At 41.3% G+C, this 19007-nt stretch overlaps 1 protein-coding gene across 3 annotated transcripts in view; it reads right to left on the bottom strand.

Annotated features, from left to right (window-relative positions):
* The window catches only part of prkg1b (protein kinase cGMP-dependent 1b), a 127016-nt gene that overhangs the window by 83535 nt on the left and 24474 nt on the right, over nt 1–19007 (bottom strand). For all 3 annotated transcript variants that reach the window (XR_009647942.1, XM_060863976.1, XM_060863975.1), the window contains exon 3: nt 949–1062. Coding sequence is in view for 2 of the 3 variants with exons in the window: in XM_060863976.1 (XP_060719959.1) it covers nt 949–1062 (114 nt within the window). In the remaining variant the exon portion in view is untranslated. The remainder of the gene's footprint in view (nt 1–948; nt 1063–19007) is intronic.

The raw sequence follows: 19007 nt of genomic DNA, 5'->3' as shown, positions 1-19007 counted from the left end.
AAAATGTCTCTTTCAGCCATGTGAGAACAACTATAAAAACCTTCCTCTCTTTGCCAACACATGCTTCCTGGTGCTAAGCTGATGGCTGCTTTGGGAATTCCCATCATTATACCTCTCACACCGCCGTGTTACACAAAACCACACAAAATGTGATCATCACCGTCTCCCTTCGACAGGCATAACAACGGAGTAGATGGGATTTTATATCTGTTAATCATTAATGTTTCATGCACTGAAGACAGAACTGATTTGATTAAAAAAAAACAATGTACACTGAGCAGCCAAACTGGAATATCTGACAGCTTTGTGTTTGGTGTAACGAGGGGAAAAAATCAGCTCCATTGTGCGACACTGATGCTAATCAATCGTTTAAATATCACGGGCAAATTATATCAGGTATCTGACATGCATGTGCTGTGCAATTAAATAAGTGCATTTGTATGTTTGTATATTAATTATATTTAGAAAAAAACAAAGTAATTAAATAATAATTTAATAAGAATAAGAATAATCTTCAGCATCATCATCATCGTGTGTGGAGGAATCCAGGCCATTTTATTCCAGATGTCATTATTCCCAGCAGAATGCAAAGATGTGCTAGGTTGTGTGTGTGTTTATGTGTGTCTGTATGTGTGTGTTTCCATAGTTACATAGTTAAAATGATCTGCCGGAAATACATTATAAAAAAATAAACAGCAAAAGAATATGTACAGGTTTCCATGGTGACAGAGTTGATTGAAGAAGTTGTCGGGAATTGTGTGTGTGTGTGTGTGTGTGTGCTGCTTCTTTCTAAAATTTAATCTTTCTTTAAAGCCGCTCCCTTAGAACATTCATTACATTCATAATATCACATCTCCACATCGCTCAGGTTCTACAGATTCACCGTTATATGGATTATGTACGTGCTAGAAATTCTGGGTAATGCATCAACATGCCGTGTTCACTCACTCTGAACGGTGGCGGTGCGGGTGCAGTTGTAGAGGATGGCCAGCTCGCCGAACACTTTGCCTGGTCCCATGGTGCACAGCTTCATGCCCTCCTTGGTCACTTCCACCTTGCCATCTGTAAGTAATCACAGAGCACATTCTTCAGGAAGGCGAGCGATTCAGACTGGAAATGAAAGCAGCACATTCCAGATTGGACTGAGCCGTGCTGTTGCAACCAAAGTCTCGAGGAGCCGTCGCTAGGACACACTACTCTGACTTAAATAAAGTACACCGCCAAATCGGGTGTTTTGAAGAAAATGCGGTATTGATTAGATCAGATCGGACTGTGAATTAATTCTTTAAAAAAATCATGCCTATTATGAAAATTAAAAATAAATCTGTTTCCTGTGTTTCTTATAGGCTGAAGATTCTAAATAATAAAATTCCACATCAAAACAATAAAAGTTCATTCTTATCAAATGACAACATGCTTTCTCCGGTTGCTTTCTCTCTCTCTCTCTCTCGCTCTCTGTCTGTCTGTCTCTCTCTCTCTCTCTCTCTCTCTCTCTCTCTCTCTGTCTCTCTCTCTTTCTTTCTTTCTCTCTCTCTTTCTTTCTCTCTCTCTCTCTCTCTCTCTCTCTCTCTCTCTCTCTCTCTCTCTCTCTCTCTCTCTCTCTCTGTGACCTGTGTGCATGTCTATGTCATGGAAGATGTCTTGATTTTTATTAAAAGAACAACACATGCAAAGAAAATACATCTCATCATATTACAGAGAAACCTGAAAGCTCAAAGAGATGAAGTGACAAAAAATGAATAAAGACGTCACTGGAGGCTTCTTAGATAAACGTTAAAAGGACAATTTCTGACAGAAAAACTTCACAAAAGACAACAATGTTCCTGCGAATGAAATGTATTCAAATAAAGACATAAATAGAAACATATGTCAGAGTCATGTAGTGAATCAAAAAATGAATCAAAACTTCTTACCCAATCAGATTTGAGAATCTGACAGCGGCGTGCTACGAAACATTGCTTTATATTTTATATTTTATACCCAAGCCAGTCGGTTTGCATTGGCATTAAACTTACTCACTTAGCATCAGTTAAACTCCAGCTTGACTCTAATATGAACAACACCGCTAGTAATTCCACTGACCCATAAAGAGGGCAGAAAGCAGACACAGAATGTCAAACATACACACATTTGCTGGCATGATGCTATCAGCAGAGCTAATCCAAACATCACATAGCAGGTCTGACTCAGCCTCTTTGCTTCACTGCCGTTATTATTATTCAAAACAGTTATCGTTAGAAACCTTCACTATGTCAACACAGTGCAGCAGAACACTTGGCTAACAAAGTGGCCTGGATGTTAACAGCAGCTAAACCCCCATCACCCAACCTCCACCCCTTCCCTCCCTCAATCCCTCCAACCTCCATCCATCCTCTTTGTGTTTTTCCTGCATTATTAGATTCCTGTCATCAGTTGACAGCTTTATCTAAGAAGAGTGACAGGGTGATATGAGGTGTAGGAATGAGCACAAAAGAGGCATGACTTTTTTTTATTTAATCTTAGAAACCATTTTTATAAAATACTACTTCAGGACTGCCACAGAACTGTGTTCATTCATATATTAAAAACATATTAAGTACATTAAGTATTAATTACAAGTATATATTATGTACACTTAATTGTATACTGAAGCTTGGGAATTGTTTGAGGTGAAGCAGGAACAAGACATGAACATTTTTGACCTAATAAAATTTTGTAAATATATAAACCAAGAAACAAGCACCAAAATGCCCAAAGGGGCAAATGAACTAAACAAAAACAACACATTAGCACATAATCAACAATTGTTGCGCTGAAAAATACAATACACACTAGTGAAGGAATTTAAAGCAGGACTTCAACTTAACATTCAGGGCACGATCTCAGCGTAAAGATGTGGACTTCATGGGAGTCGTGGATGAAGTAAATTATTCACAATTGAAGAAGGATATAGTTTGGCATTAACCAGTTGACCAGGTTCTCAGTGAAAATGGAGCAACGACGTCCTTGTTGGAGATGAGAATTAGAATAACGACTGATATTTTCTTCATTAGAAATGGAATGAAAATGTCCTCAGCCAAGTTTGGAGGAGGAATCACAATATCCTCGGTTGACGTAGGAGGGATAGCAACAATGTCCTTTCCATAGGTGAAGATGAAATAAATATAAGGGAAGTGAGGAGAAGAACAACAATGTTCTACTGTAGGTGGTGTCAAGAGGTGGAGCAACGACATCCTAGGGCAAGACAGAACTCCGATGTCCACAAGGGAATCAGGAGCAACAAGAGGTGGAGCAACAAAATCCTAGCCAGAGGTAAAGCTTCAATGTGCTGAAAGAAAATATTAGGAAGGGTAAAAACCTCCTCAGCAAAGGCAGGAGGCAGAGAAACAATGTCTTTGGACAAGAAGGGAAGTGAAACCACCACCTCTTGATAATGTCCTTTAGAAAGACAGATGGAAGAGCACCAACATCCTTTATAGAGGCAAAAAGCTGAGCAACAGCATACTTAGAGTTCTGGGTCCATGTTTCTCTCAGGTTCTACACTTCACTGTTCTAGTTCCCATGCAGGAATGCTTTGTTCCGTGTTTATCTTGGACGTACTTCCTTGTTTATCTTGAAACTTACCCATTTGCATTAGCCGTTAAATGATGTTTTCGATATGAGATGCCTGCCAGGCAGTGTGTAGACGAACGGACATGTTTTCCCACATGTGCAGAGAGGGCTGAAAACAAGACTGACCTCACGCCTCATGTGTCCTTAAAGGATCCTTCAGGGGACTAAAGAAGAGCAGCTCTAGTCAATAAAACAATGGCCCATACACGCTGAGTACACTCATCCACTCCAACTCGTTTCCCAAAGCATCAAGGCTCATAAGTCTGCTTCTCATGCACACATGCGTGGATGCACACAATCACACAAAGTGGGCACTCTTGAAGCTTTTAATCAGTGTAGTGTGCTTTAACACAACAAGAGGACATGAACCTGCACAAACCATCACAGACATAAACAGGGTACATTTCCAGACAAGCACACGTACTTTAAGATTAAAGTGCATAATCAATAGAAATGCACCAAAACCTTATTTCTCCAAAAACATGCAATTCCATGAAAAGTTATTAGCAAATAAATAAGGTCAGCGTGTTCTCTGTCATGTCTGAGCAAAATGTAAAGCAGTCCAAATACCCTGCCACCTTGGCTTTGTTCATGCAGAGCTCTGCTATTTCTGGATTCTGAATTACTCTAAAGAGCCTAGTAGTTTAAAAAAAGAATAACATTCATATAGTCAAATTCTGACATGTTCTCCTAGATTTATGTCATGTTTCTGACAGCAAAGAACTGTTTTAATTATTTCCATATGTGGGTGTTTAAAGTCAGTTATATGAATGTATTATATTTGACCAACTGTGGTTGGTTCCAGGTTCCCTATGGCCATGTATTATGAACTTGCTTGATGAAGCTGAGGTTGAGAAAGTGTCACTTGTGAGGTTAGCTGAAAGCCTGAGCAATTAGTCTAGACAGGATTGCTCACTTCAACACATCACATACTGGCTCAACATCTGGAACTAATGCACAGCTGTTTTTATTCCTGTTTCAAACTGCCAGTCACAAGGCATAATATCCCTGCTTCTGGTCTCTTGTCATGCTGGAGAACACGTTCACAGTCTTCTTTCTATCGAAGGCTTTGAAAAACACTCTGCATCATGAAGTGGCAGAGGGAATAAAAGCTAGTATCGTCTACAGCAGGGATCATTTCAACATGCCAGGCTTCCAGCAGAGCATGTAGCAGTTGTCCTATCATTACTCATCACGCTGAGACAATAACGTTACATCAGATGGATTCCCTTTTCTTGGCTGAGGCGTACAGCACGGCATAAACAATATCATAACAGAACTAAACAGATAATGGGATGAAAAATTAGAGCATTTGACAGCGTATTTTTTCTAGTATCATTTCCAAAGCAGCGTTTTTGGTTTGGTCGTATGCTGGGAGCTCGTTCTGAGGCTTATATTTGGTCAAAATATCAACCCGAGCCTCATGCGCACGGTTTGTGCCGTGTGATTTTTCTAAATAACCCAGAGGACAGCTTCACTTCCTCTTGGATCCTGGGAGCCAAAGTGCGGTCGGCGATGCAAATCCCGGCGAGTCTGTTTGCACGTTATCTGATGGGCTAAGAAAAGCAAGCGAGAGCTGCAGCTGACCCACTGAGGCTTGTTAAAAAGCAGTGAAGAAAAGCGTAGAAAACCACTTCTGACTTCTGGTAGAAGAGAAGAGCTCGAAGAGATATAATTATTATTATGAGTATATATCAAGAAATTTTAAAGTTTAACTGAAAAAAATTCTAACATTAAATATCTAAAAATGGTTTTTGGTCACCTTTTAATACTTATGCATTAACACAAACGTTACATTTACCACATACCCTTGTCCAGAATAACTTACATTTTGCCTCATTTTTAAACAACTGAAGGTTAAGGGCCTTGCTCAGGAGCCCAGCAGTGTCAGAATGGTGGACTGGGATTCAAACTCACAACCTTCCAATTGGGAGCCCAACACCTTAACCACTAGACTACCACATCCCCCATGCACAATGAAGTTTCTAGTTTAATTTCGGTAATTTCTTTCTATTTTTAGAGACAGAACCAACCAGAAAATAATGTGGGCAAGTACAAACAAAAACAACTATGCAAGACAGGGAAAAAAACAAGAACTCATAACTCGAAGGATGTCAAAAACATTGAGGAAGTGTCAGAGCCAGAAGTCACAGCATCCTGACATCCTGTGCTGGGGCACAGTGACAGGGTTCTTATTACGTTCCAAAAAAAACAAAGGAAAAAATCAACCACTCCAGATACTGATATAGATCCAGGCATTGCACTGCAGCCCTGCACAATACTGTGAAAAATTATTGGCCCCTTCTGATTTCCTTTTCATCTTGTTAGCAAATGCTGTTGCCCCTGGTACATTAAAAATAACAACTGCAACCCAAAGATCCCGATAATAACAATTCTCTGTGGAGTAATTCTGACTCGCTCTTCATTGCCGAAATGTTTTGATTCACCAACAGGCTTGTGAGCAGGTTCAATTAACATCATACCCCAACATCGTAATGAGGTTCAACAAAAATATCAACTTGTCCTCATGCGCATCAAACTGTCACACTATCATTTCCAATTCCAGCATTTGGCAGACACCCTTTTCCAGAGGTGGACCTGGGATCGAACTCACAACCTTCCGATTGGTGGCCCAACACCTTGACCACTAGGTTACCACATGCCCAACATCTGCACTATCATACTACCACCACCATGATTTACTGTTAGTATACAGTTGTTATCGTGGAATATATTGCACATCTTTCAAAAAAGTTCCACTATTGGCTCAACTATCCACGGAAAATCACCCCGAAACAGCCTGGAGGTCATCAAGGTTTGATTAGCAGATTGTTGCCATAAACTGATAAACAGACAACCTCCTTTAGGATTTTCCTACAGAGAGCAGAATTCATAAATCAGTCACTACATGGAAATATGCACAAAGCAAACCATCGCCACACTATCATACTACCACCACCATGCTTTATTATTAGTATGATAACTTCCAAAGAGTTCCAATATCAGGTGGTACCCTGTCAAGTCAAGTCACTTTTATTGTCACATCACCACAGCACATGTGCCTTGGTGAGTGAAATTCTTAGGAGCGAACTCCAGAAATTGCAGAACATTTATACAGATAAGGATATAGATAATGAGTTGACATGTGAAAATGTGCAATTTGCTCATAGATATAATCAGTACAATATGTGTGTACAATATGTACAATTACCAAACAGATAATGAAATCAACAAGTGAACATGTGCAATATGCTCATACATATAGTCAGTACACACGGTGTACTATTGGGCATCCTTACAGTAGCACTACACATCATGTGCAATATGTACTTATATGTATATGTGTAAATATATGTAAATATATTATATATAAAATACTATAAGGTGCAACAGATTGTACAGGTACAGAAGTGACATGGATGTGCATCGGATGGTATCTAGTGGTAACAGATGGATTATGGTATTAAATGCAGTGTGTATGTCATGGGTGTCCCTCGCCTTGTTCCCCAAGTCCCCTGGTATAGTTCTAGTGATCCTGATAGGATAATGCTACAGAAAATGAATGGATGGATGGATGATTGATTCCTGACTAGTTTTCATACAGAGACAGTTTATAGTAGATAACTATTTTCCTTTAATAAATGATCATTTAAACTATTGATATTTTCTTTAAAGAAACTACTGTCTTTATGTCGTATGTCATATAAAAAGGAGATTATAAGAATTATCTGTGACAAACATGAATTTAGGACAAAAGCAGAAAGGGTTAGTTCTATAAAATGATCCGGTTGCTCCTCAATCACTGAGTAATAACTGACGCTGGGCCAGAAGGTAAAAGATAATGAGATGTGGCACAAATGTTTCACTCGGAGATGAAGCACCGCTGTGATCGGTCCATCAATCAATCATCAAACCTATCAGACATGAGTAATAGACAACACACATCAAATGAATTTCCTTTGGAAACAATTTCCTCAATTTACCTGAAAGCTCAAAGCAAAAAAAAAAGATCCTGAATTGTATTAAGCTTTACCTCTGGTGCTGCACTGTCGGAAATAACCGGTCACGTGCTCACATCAGGTCGGATTCTTGTCTCCATAATAAACAATCTATCACGCTCAAATGTCTCCCTGCTAACAAGGTAGCCAGATATTGCTTTGGACGTCAATCTATGATTAAGTAGGTAATTAGACCTATTATGTGTTGACGTGACTGCCTCACGGTTACTGATTGGACATTTTCTGTGCATTTGCATGAGCTTATTGTTACGCGCTGTGCCGAACACCTGGGTGCTTCTCGGAAACAGACAATTTACCGCCGCTGCCTCTTGCGGCTCCTACCAGGGGATGAAAACCACACATACAGACTTTCTATAGTTCTTCACAAGGCAACTTCAAACAAGATTTTGATTGATGTAACTGCTGAAGCCAAGACAAACAATATCATGACTTGTTTATTTCACAATGTGTCTGACTGGAAAATATATTTTAAATTTAAGAGCCAAAGACCAAAAAAACAATCTCTGGATATCTGGTTCTAAATAATGTTCAATGGATTTCTAAGGACAAAATCAAAAAAAGTTTTCATTGTGTTTTCATGACTTTAGATCCAGTCTCCGTGTCAGAGAGGTCTTTCTCCCTTAACGCCTTTTTATTGACTCTTAAGCTTTAAGCAAGAGGTCCACAGTGAGAAACAAATGAAGTGATAAATAGTGCTGGAGCAGTGAAGGAGTGGCTTCAGTCCAAGTTAAGCTGGAATTATCCTACACTTATACTCATGCTGCATGCAAAATACTGGCCTTGCAACACAGCTGGAAATGTTGAGAGGTCTAAGCAGATATGAAATAAAAATAAAACTCAAAATTATATTTGAGGAAATTCAAATTCAAATTCACCACCCCAACCCCACCCTGCCCCGTTGCATCGTTTCTCGTTTGAATTACTTTTTTTAATGAAGATTCTCTGCTATTTCACCAATATGGTAGGGAGGGGATGTAATACATAATCCATATGGATAATCGTTTGCTTAGTGTCCTTGCTTAGTGTATAAATGTCAGCTTTAGACACTGAATAATGAAGACTGCAGTAAAATCCAGCACAATCTTTAGCCTGTTCAAGTCAATATCTGTTTCGTATCATCTACAGCAGTCACACACAATCTCTGTCCTCAGAAGCGGCAAGAGTTTCTCAGGGGAAGGAAGTAGACGTAAGTAACCGAGGTAGAATTCTCAAATCTGACTGGACAGAACAGGAAATGGACACATTATCCAGCTCCAAGACAAACCGCAAATTTCTACAGTAACAACCAGCGCTGGCATGTTTAGTGTTCAAATCCATCTCAACCTTCTCGATCCAGCCATGAGAATGATTTCAATACCTTCCTCAAAGTCATTCTTAAGGGCTAACTGGCTTAAGGGCTAAAATACAATATAAACTAGGCAGGCACTAAATTCCAGGGGTTTCATTACCACGACGTAAAGTAGGCGTGTTTCCGGTCTTGGAAAAACACCTTCTTTCAAAAAAAAACAGAAAACTACGAAGAACAAAACAGTCATACAGGTAGATTTATTTTAGAAAACAAATAAACAACCAAAAACTACAGTTATGGTTAGGGTTAGATTATCAAATAGGCCACGCCTACCTGATGACGCAATATCTGTTAAACTGTTCTTAAATCCCTGGAAATAAGTGCCTGCCATATAAACTAAGTGGGGAAAAAGTTTGGAAGACATTTTGCTATAAAGTGTTCACGTTATGTACAGTATGGAGACTTTTGGGACACCCTGTACTGTGTGAATTACTGTGTGAACGTTTTTTTTCTGTTGTGGAACAAAATGCTTGATTCTGGTGCAGTTTTATCAAAATTTGTAGAAAAAAACATATTGTAGAAAATGACTTAAAATTTTGCAAAATTGCAAACAAAGGATTCATCTTTTTAACTCCTACCAGCAAAGATGCACATGTACAGTAATTATTACTTTCAGTGATAGCTGCACTCGTGTTTGGGGCACATGAATCGAAGAGGTGAAGCTTTAGTAACACTTGATGACGTCACGAGTCTTGGCCTAAATCTGTGGAAAATCTTCAGTAATTCTGAAAAAATCACAAGCTGCTCTAAATATCACATAGGCCACGTTCACACTGCAGGTAAAAGTGGCCCAAATCTGATTTTTTTTGGGGTCAAGTGACCAGGTCAGACTTCTTCAGGAGTAGTGTGAACACTCAAATCTAGCCCAGATCTGATTTTTTCAAATCAGATTCACACCACTTCCATATGTGGTCCTGAATCAGAACCAAATCTGATTTTTTCCAATGTGGCCGCAGTGTGAACAACCAAGGCGGATTTGATGTGACTTTTACGTCAATCTACATCGACATTCGTCACAATTATGTGCCGGCAAGTACGCACACAAACGTGACTACGCCTACAAAATGGATCAAATAATCAAAAGTTGCCCTCGACATCTGAATATTTTCAAAACACTGCTTCTCTATGCTGACATTACACAAACATTTAGAATGTAAAGCGAAAATGCTTTCTTCCTCCATAACCTCGCCAACTTTAGCGTAACGGCGTGCTGCGTGTGACGTCATTGTTATTGTTCGTTTGCGCATGCGGGTCAGTTCGAAACAGCAAACAGTTCACACTGGTATCTGATATAGGCCACATTTTAAAAGGTAATGTGAACAGCCAAACAAAAAAATCAGATCTGAGCCAAATATCCGAATTGAGCATTAAGACATGAAGTGTGAACGCGGCTATAGTTTCAGTGATTTTGCGTTAATACCTGAGATTGCGAAAACACAAAATTCCTGAGGTAATGGAGTGTATGTGTGTGTGTGCTTACTTTGCATAGAATCAAGTCCCTTGTGGTAGAACAACAATATTAGAACCAGACAGCTGAAATCCTAAACAGCCCATGGCCCTGTGCCTAGCTTCTGGTATTTATCAGCAAAAAAAGCCTTTTTTTACTTTTTTATTTATTTATTTATTTATTTTTTTTATTTTTATACTTTATACTTTTTTTAATGCTGGCTTATTTCCCTGAAGGAAGCCCTTGGTAAAAGCACAGAATGAAATAGCCAGCCATGCTATGTGGGCTGTACAAGCATGCAACTGGTTGCACACCAAGCTGAGACAGAGTTGTTAACTCTGTGGAAAGGAGCTCCTGCCTTCAGCCAGGTAGATTATCAACAATGAGGCAGATGCAGTGTACCGAGGAACAACGGTAGGATTAGCGTTTGTAAGATTATTTTAGTAAAAGCCACTGCAATTGCTATGTTTAGTTGCTCAGAATCTGGAAATAATATCAAGTCTTTTCTTATATTGCCCAATCGTTTCCAGCATTTGGCAGACACCTTTATCCAGAGAGACTTACATATTATCTCATTTTACAAGTGAGAAATTGAGGGTTAAGGGCCTTGCTCAGGGGCCCAGCAGTACTCTCTACCATGAGGTTGTAGTCCCTTATGAGTCTGCATCCTACTTGCCTAGGTGGCAGTGGTGGACCTGGGATTTTAACTCAATTTGAAACCTACCAATTGGTAGTCCAACACCAACACCTTAGTCCAAAACGTTATCCAACACCAACACATTTACCGCATTTGGAAGTCACTCTCATCCAAAGCAATATACCTAATACACCTTAGTCAGGAATGTGGTAGCTCAGTGGTTAAGGGGTCGACTACTGATCGGAAGGTCATTGGTTCGAATCCCAGGTCTACCAAGCTGCCACTGCAGGGCAACTGAGGAAGGCCCTTAACCCTCAATTGCTCAGGTGTATAAACTGAAATAAAAATGTAAGTCACTGAGGATAAGAGTGTCTGCTAAATGCTGTAAATGTAAATGTAGTCACATCCCCCAATTGCAAATCCCAATCATCCTAGAAACAACCTGATTTGATCATTAAAAGGGGAGATTTAACAGAATAATTAAATAATCCAATCTCAAACATTGGTGTTTTTTTCCAAAATAATATTTGAACATTTGAATATGTCTACTGTTCCTGCTCGATATTGTGGTCAAAGTAAATAAATGATGATACCCTGTCGCTTCCTTGGGTTTCATTAGCAGACATCTTGTTTAGTGTTACTTAGCACAGAATCCAGCATCTATAATCATATGCGCGATTCTTTATGCGAGTGCTTTGTAGAACAAAAACAGTGTGTGGCGACTGTGTAATGCTTGTGGCGTGTAATTTGCATCATGGTAATTGCAGCCTGTTGCCTTTCATTTCTAGTTAGCAGCGGCAGCATCACAGGGCCGAAGAACGGAGAGGAACTGGGAGAGCGGTAGGGGATGAATTTGAAACCTGTTACGGCTGATAAGGCACAGAGGACATAACAGGCAGCCATAAGAGGAAAGGGAAACGCTTGTCAAAATAATGAGTCTGGACAAATTATTATTTTAAACATAGCAGAGTGACAGCTACTCGTTTGGTGTTTGTGTAGAAGCGATTTAGTGCTTATAGTGTCAGTTAACTCAACAAAAATCACAGGTGCTTGTATACGGGCCTTGTATCCTGTGGTTTTTAAAAATATCACACAAATACATTAAAAAAATAAATAAAAGCAAATGTAAAAAATAATAAAATTCAAGTTGTCTACAGTTGAGGCCAAAATTATTAGCCCCCCAGGAATTTTGGAACATTTTCCTAAAGATCTTTCCGATGTTTGCAGCATTGATAAAACTTGATATAATCAAACATTCACCAGTGCTATTTAGTAGCTTTTGGTACATTTTGGAATATAAAATACTGTCAGGACTCTGCCTGGACTTTGGCCATGTGCCTTTTGTTTATGTTTCATGTTCACGTGTCTGCCCCGCCCTTGTCTTTTCTGCCCCGCCTCTGCACACCTGTCCCTTATGTGTAATGATTATCTGTATTATTTAATTGAGCCGCGTTGCCTCGTGCAGTGCGGAATCCTATTGTCTTCTGTGATTGTCTTCATGTCTGGTTTTGTTTGTGTCCTGTTTCGTGTTTTTTTGGTTATTAAATCCCCGTTTCTGTTAAGCTGTCCTGCGTTTGGGTCCGTTTTTATCCCGCGTTCGCTGACAGAAGGATTCCGCCAGACCAGGACCCAGCAGGACAGCTTCAGCCTGGACCGGCCGCTTGGGAGCATTTTTTTTTTTTAAATTGGATTTTTTTTCCCCTGGACTTTGCGGGTTTTGGTGACATCGGTCCGCATTTTTTCGGTGGGGGTCGCCGCTCCACTTCCGGCTTTTCCGCGGGGGGCGCCGCTCCACTTCCTGGTTGCGGGCCGTGTCACCAGCCCGAGTTTTGTTTTTGTTTTTTCGGTGTCCTGTGACATCGCCCCGCATCTGTCCGGTGGGGGGCGTCGCTTCACATCCGGTTTCCGTGGAGGACGCCGCCCCACTTCCTGTCCGCGGGGGGTGTTGCAGGCCCGTGTTTTGCCCACTGGAGTTTTTTTCTGTTCTGTGGATGTTTTGTTTTTTCCCTGCCCTCCCTCCCCTTTTCCTGGTTCTGAGAGGTGGGTCTGGCCGTGGTGCGTCGGGGGTTGTGCTCGGCCCTACTGTTCGGCTGTGGACATCGCTCGGCCCTCCTGTTCGGCTGTGGACGTCGCTCGGCCCTCCTGTTCGGCTGTGGACGTCGCTCGGCCACTCTGGCTGCGCCGCCGTGTGCCTTGCTCCCCCCACCTGCCTCGCCGTGTGCCTTGCTCCCCCCACCTGCCTCGCCGTGTGCCTTGCTCCCCCCACCTGCCTCGCCGTGTGCCTTGCTCCCCCCACCTGCCTCGCCGTGTGCCTTGCTCCCCCCTCCTGGACCCGTTGGGACTGTCAGGACGGTTTGGCGCGTCGGGAGCCGCACCTTGAGGGGGGGTTCTGTCAGGACTCTGCCTGGACTTTGGCCATGTGCCTTTTGTTTATGTTTCATGTTCACGTGTCTGCCCCGCCCTTGTCTTTTCTGCCCCGCCTCTGCACACCTGTCCCTTATGTGTAATGATTATCTGTATTATTTAATTGAGCCGCGTTGCCTCGTGCAGTGCGGAATCCTATTGTCTTCTGTGATTGTCTTCATGTCTGGTTTTGTTTGTGTCCTGTTTCGTGTTTTTTTGGTTATTAAATCCCCGTTTCTGTTAAGCTGTCCTGCGTTTGGGTCCGTTTTTATCCCGCGTTCGCTGACAGAAGGATTCCGCCAGATCAGGACCCAGCAGGACAGCTTCAGCCTGGACCGGCCGCTTGGGAGCATTTTTTTTTTTTAAATTGGATTTTTTTTCCCCTGGACTTTGCGGGTTTTGGTGACATCGGTCCGCATTTTTTCGGTGGGGGTCGCCGCTCCACTTCCGGCTTTTCCGCGGGGGGCGCCGCTCCACTTCCTGGTTGCGGGCCGTGTCACCAGCCCGAGTTTTGTTTTTGTTTTTTCGGTGTCCTGTGACATCGCCCCGCATCTGTCCGGTGGGGGGCGTCGCTTCACATCCGGTTTCCGTGGAGGACGCCGCCCCACTTCCTGTCTGCGGGGGGTGTTGCAGGCCCGTGTTTTGCCCACTGGAGTTTTTTTCTGTTCTGTGGATGTTTTGTTTTTTCCCTGCCCTCCCTCCCCTTTTCCTGGTTCTGAGAGGTGGGTCTGGCCGTGGTGCGTCGGGGGTTGTGCTCGGCCCTACTGTTCGGCTGTGGACATCGCTCGGCCCTCCTGTTCGGCTGTGGACGTCGCTCGGCCCTCCTGTTCGGCTGTGGACGTCGCTCGGCCACTCTGGCTGCGCCGCCGTGTGCCTTGCTCCCCCCACCTGCCTCGCCGTGTGCCTTGCTCCCCCCACCTGCCTCGCCGTGTGCCTTGCTCCCCCCACCTGCCTCGCCGTGTGCCTTGCTCCCCCCACCTGCCTCGCCGTGTGCCTTGCTCCCCCCTCCTGGACCCGTTGGGACTGTCAGGACGGTTTGGCGCGTCGGGAGCCGCACCTTGAGGGGGGGTTCTGTCAGGACTCTGCCTGGACTTTGGCCATGTGCCTTTTGTTTATGTTTCATGTTCACGTGTCTGCCCCGCCCTTGTCTTTTCTGCCCCGCCTCTGCACACCTGTCCCTTATGTGTAATGATTATCTGTATTATTTAATTGAGCCGCGTTGCCTCGTGCAGCGCGGAATCCTATTGTTTCCTGTTATTGTCTCCTGTTATTGTCTCCTGTTATTGTCTCCTGTCGTCGTCATGTCTGGTTTTGTCTGTGTCCTGTTTTGTGTCTTTTAGTTATTAAATCCCTGTTTTTGTTACGCTGTCCTGCGTTTGGGTCCGTTTTTATCCCGCGTCACTGACAAATACATGTTATGGCTTGCTTTATATCAAATATAGTACATAAAAAAAATATATACATAAAAAAATGGGGTGGTCAAAAATATTAGCCCCATGTGAATTTTTGCTTTCAAAACACACCCAATTAATCAATCTGATTTCAAACCACACCTAATTAATCAATCAGATTTCAAACCACACCTGTTCAGTCAATTGGCTTCCTAACAACACCTGATGTCACCTGATGTCTCAGGTGTTGTTAGGAAGCCAATTGACTGCACAGGTGTGGTTTGAAATCTGATTGATTAATTAGGTGTGGTTTGAAATCGGAGCATTTAATCAGCATAAAAGGAACAGGGCACTTGAACACATTATTGGGACAGACTACTTTTACACACCATGCCAAAGACAGGAAGACAAAGGAAATCAGTCTTGAGCTTAGAAAGAAGATAGTGGAGGCTCATGATAAGGGGGAAGGCTATACTGCCATTTCCAAGCGTTTCACAGTGTCTAGAACCGCTGTACGTTGCATCAGTGCCAAGTACAAGGAGACAAATTCTGTAAGAAACAAACCTGGGCGTGGTCGTAAACGCAAGATTTCAAGAACTCTGGAGAGGAAAATAGTCAGAGATGTCAGCAAGATGCCCTGGACATATGCCAAGATGATTTTTGCTGACCTGGCCTCTTCTGGAGTTGATGTTTCAAGGAACACGGTTGTGACGGCGCTTCATCATGGTGGGCTTCAGGGCCATCGTCCCAGAAGAACTCCTTTACTCAAACAGCGGCACATCACAGCCAGACTAAGGTTTGCCCATGAACATCTGAAAGGTAAAGATGAGTTTTGGGAGTCTGTGCTTAGGTCTGATGAGACTAAACTGGAACTGTTTGGGCACATGGATGTTGCTTATGTTTGGCGAAGAAAGGGTGAGGCCTTCAACCCTAAGAACACAGATCCCACAGTTAAACATTGTGGTGGGAGCATCATGCTGTGGGGCTGTTTTGCAGCTTCAGGCACAGGGAGCCTTGTTCGGGTGCATGGCATCATGAAAAAAGAAAATTATGTTGACATTTTGGGGGATAATACGCAGAAATCTGCTCGTAGTCTAGCCTTAGGTCGTCACTGGGTCTTCCAACAAGACAATGACCCAAAGCATGCATCGAAATTGGTCCAACAGTTCCTGAAGGATACCAAAACCAAGGTCCTGGAGTGGCCCGCACAGAGCCCAGACCTGAATCCTATTGAGAATCTGTGGTGAGTGCTCAAAGTGAATGTCCATGCTCGGAAACCACGTAATTTGGTCCAGCTGGAGCAATTTGCAATGAAAGAATGGGCTAAAATCCCTCAGGAGACCTGTGCCAACCTAGTAAAGACTCTACTCTAACCCTACTCTAAGAGGTTGTTGTTAGTTGTGGCTCAGAAAGGGTACACTATTGACTATTAATGATCAGGGGGCTAATAATTTTGGACATTTAATTTTTGCCCTTTCTTGTTTCAATTCACTATTTCAATTAAATATCCTAATCAAACTTAGTGGACATTTTGTCTTTGTTATTTCGGAAACAAATACACTATAAAACACTTGTTGTTAATGGTCATTTCCATGGAGAAATCAAGATTTTTCTAAATTCATAGGGGGGGCTAATAATTTTGGCCTCAACTGTATATCTGTGCATGTTGGACCGAAGACGCCAACATTAATAAGAGATGTTAACATGATTACATTATCCTGAAACATTTAGGATAAGACGTTTTGTATAAAGAGAGGTGAGCACTGTGGAGTAGTGGTTAGCCCATTAGCTTCAGGGGTTTCCTACAGGTACTCGGGTCTCCACACTCAGTCCAGAGACTTGGACTGCTGGCTGATTGGCGTCTCTACATAATCTGTAGTGTGTGAACAGGTGAGTGATGGGCTTTCACCCCATCCATGGAGCTTGTTTAGGGTAAGTGTTACAGAAAATAGATGGATGTATGGATAGATGGATAGATGAATGGATGGATGGATGGATGGATGGATGGATGGATGTATAAAAGTTTGATATAAAGTACAGTCAAATGTGAAGCATTAAAATGATAAATTATGTGAAGAAATGAAGCTTTTTGGTGCCTTCAGTTTCAGTGATCTTACAGTACTGTCAGGTTGTATATAATTAACATCCAGAGCAACTAAAATAGATTTTCTTACATATGAAAGCTTATAAGTAAAAAGAACAAGACCAGTTAGTTACCTGCAGTGTTCAGAATTGCACAAACACAAACATGTTATGAAAGAAAGAAATTAATGGATTCTGTTTGCTAATTAATGTACTTAATTCCTTCAAATGTGTCCCGTTTTATCACTTTTAGTTTTGTGTTTTTAGTTAAAATGTGTCTTGGATTTGTAAGGCTGCATCAAGCAAACTCGTCTTTTAAATCAGATATGTATGTATATAAGGCTCTCGGTTCAAAACACGTATTCTAAACTATACAGCAGTCTAAATAACCTACAGAGTAGTCAGGTGGAAATTCAGTTTTTTGGCTTCTCATAAAAAGTCACAATGAGATAATGCACTAGCAGGCTAGCATACATGCATGCGTGTTAGCTTGTAAAGAGCAGCAACAGCTACAATCACAAACAGTCAGAAAAATGCTAAATCTACAGTAATGCTAATGCTAATTGATTGAAACACAATTCTATCCAGATACATTTTGTGTCTCTCTACAGTCCTAGTAACCGTCTACTTTTCCATTCATGTGACCCACTTCAATTTGAGTCTGAACGATTCTACTCTCTCATCATATTTTCATTATTTCACCCTCCCATGAAGATAACCTTCTGAGCAAGGACTTAGATAACAGATATATTTCACTTGCTAGGAATTTTGACACTTCTCAAGCACTACATTTCTTCAACAGCCCATGATCATTCAAGGCCTTGTCTGTTTACGGAATGGGATTTTAATATCTACGGCTGTATTCGTCCTGACGATTTTGAGTAGCTTTATCATGGTGTGCAACTTTGAGCTGGAGTACTGTAAAAAAAAAAAAAAAAAAAGACTTACAGCATCCTGTGTCAATGTGCATTACTTTCCACGTTTATTTCAAACATTTCAAAGATTTTTAGATCTCACTGAAGTTTTACTCTCATACGAGTGGGAGAAAAAGCACAAGAATACAATTTTTAGTGACTCCACAGACTAAAATGAGCACAAATCCGATCCCTCACATGAAAACCCATTAGACAAGCAGCACCGCTCTCACACGCTCTATCAATTTCTTTTCACCGGTTTTGTCAATATAACATGCAAATACTGACCATTTGATTAAAAAATCCAGCATGTCGATGTGATTACACTGTGTTTGGTCATCTGATGAGATTTACACTGAACTTAAAACTTCGTTAAGTTTGGATTTCAGCTGATGCTGGATCTCACACACGTACAGAGGAGCTACAGGTTGAAGAAATCGCATTGAAATAATGCTTCTGATTTGATGCTTCTTTAATATTTCTCTTCATGCCAAATACACTATAACCTGCAGCACCACCACCATTGATTTTATAAACGCAGGAAAATAATATTTAATGCCGCAAGATAGCCTTCTACTTGGTCATTTAAATGTCATGCTCATTAACTATGAATGAAATGAACAAGAAGCTGCAAGTGAAACCTAAAAAGAGAAATTTTACCAGCACTCATGGATCGTTTATCGCATACATTAAATAAATAAATAAATAAATAAATAACCATTCATTAACAATGACTTTCTTTCATACATTCATTCATTCATTCTTTAATAATTGCGGATTTTGGGGGTTTATTCCCAGGAGATTTTCCTCACCACCATCAACTTTATTCATTTTATTCTAAACTCTAATATTCGTTGCCTGTCCATTGCTTATACAAATAAAACTGAATCGAACTAAATCAGACTGAATTTTTCTTTCCTTGCTTTGAATAGATTAATCATGTAAAGTACTACGTCACTTCATCACTTTTTATCCTCATACATTGTGTACTGTTCTCTATTATTTTATTTGCGCTCTAATTTAAGAGTACATTAATAATCTTTTCTCTGTATTGTTTACAGTTGGCTAATTTTTGTGGCATTTAGCATTTTTGCACTACATAGTAAATAACAATAGTACAAGGATTTTATCTTATTTTGTATACATGTTTAACAATAAACCTGAAACTTGAACCT

Source organism: Tachysurus vachellii, chromosome 2 (genome assembly GCF_030014155.1).
Source record: "Tachysurus vachellii isolate PV-2020 chromosome 2, HZAU_Pvac_v1, whole genome shotgun sequence".
In the NCBI taxonomy this organism is placed as follows: domain Eukaryota; kingdom Metazoa; phylum Chordata; class Actinopteri; order Siluriformes; family Bagridae; genus Tachysurus; species Tachysurus vachellii.
Note: the sequence above shows the minus strand (reverse complement) of the source record. Positions and strands in the feature narration are given on the sequence as shown.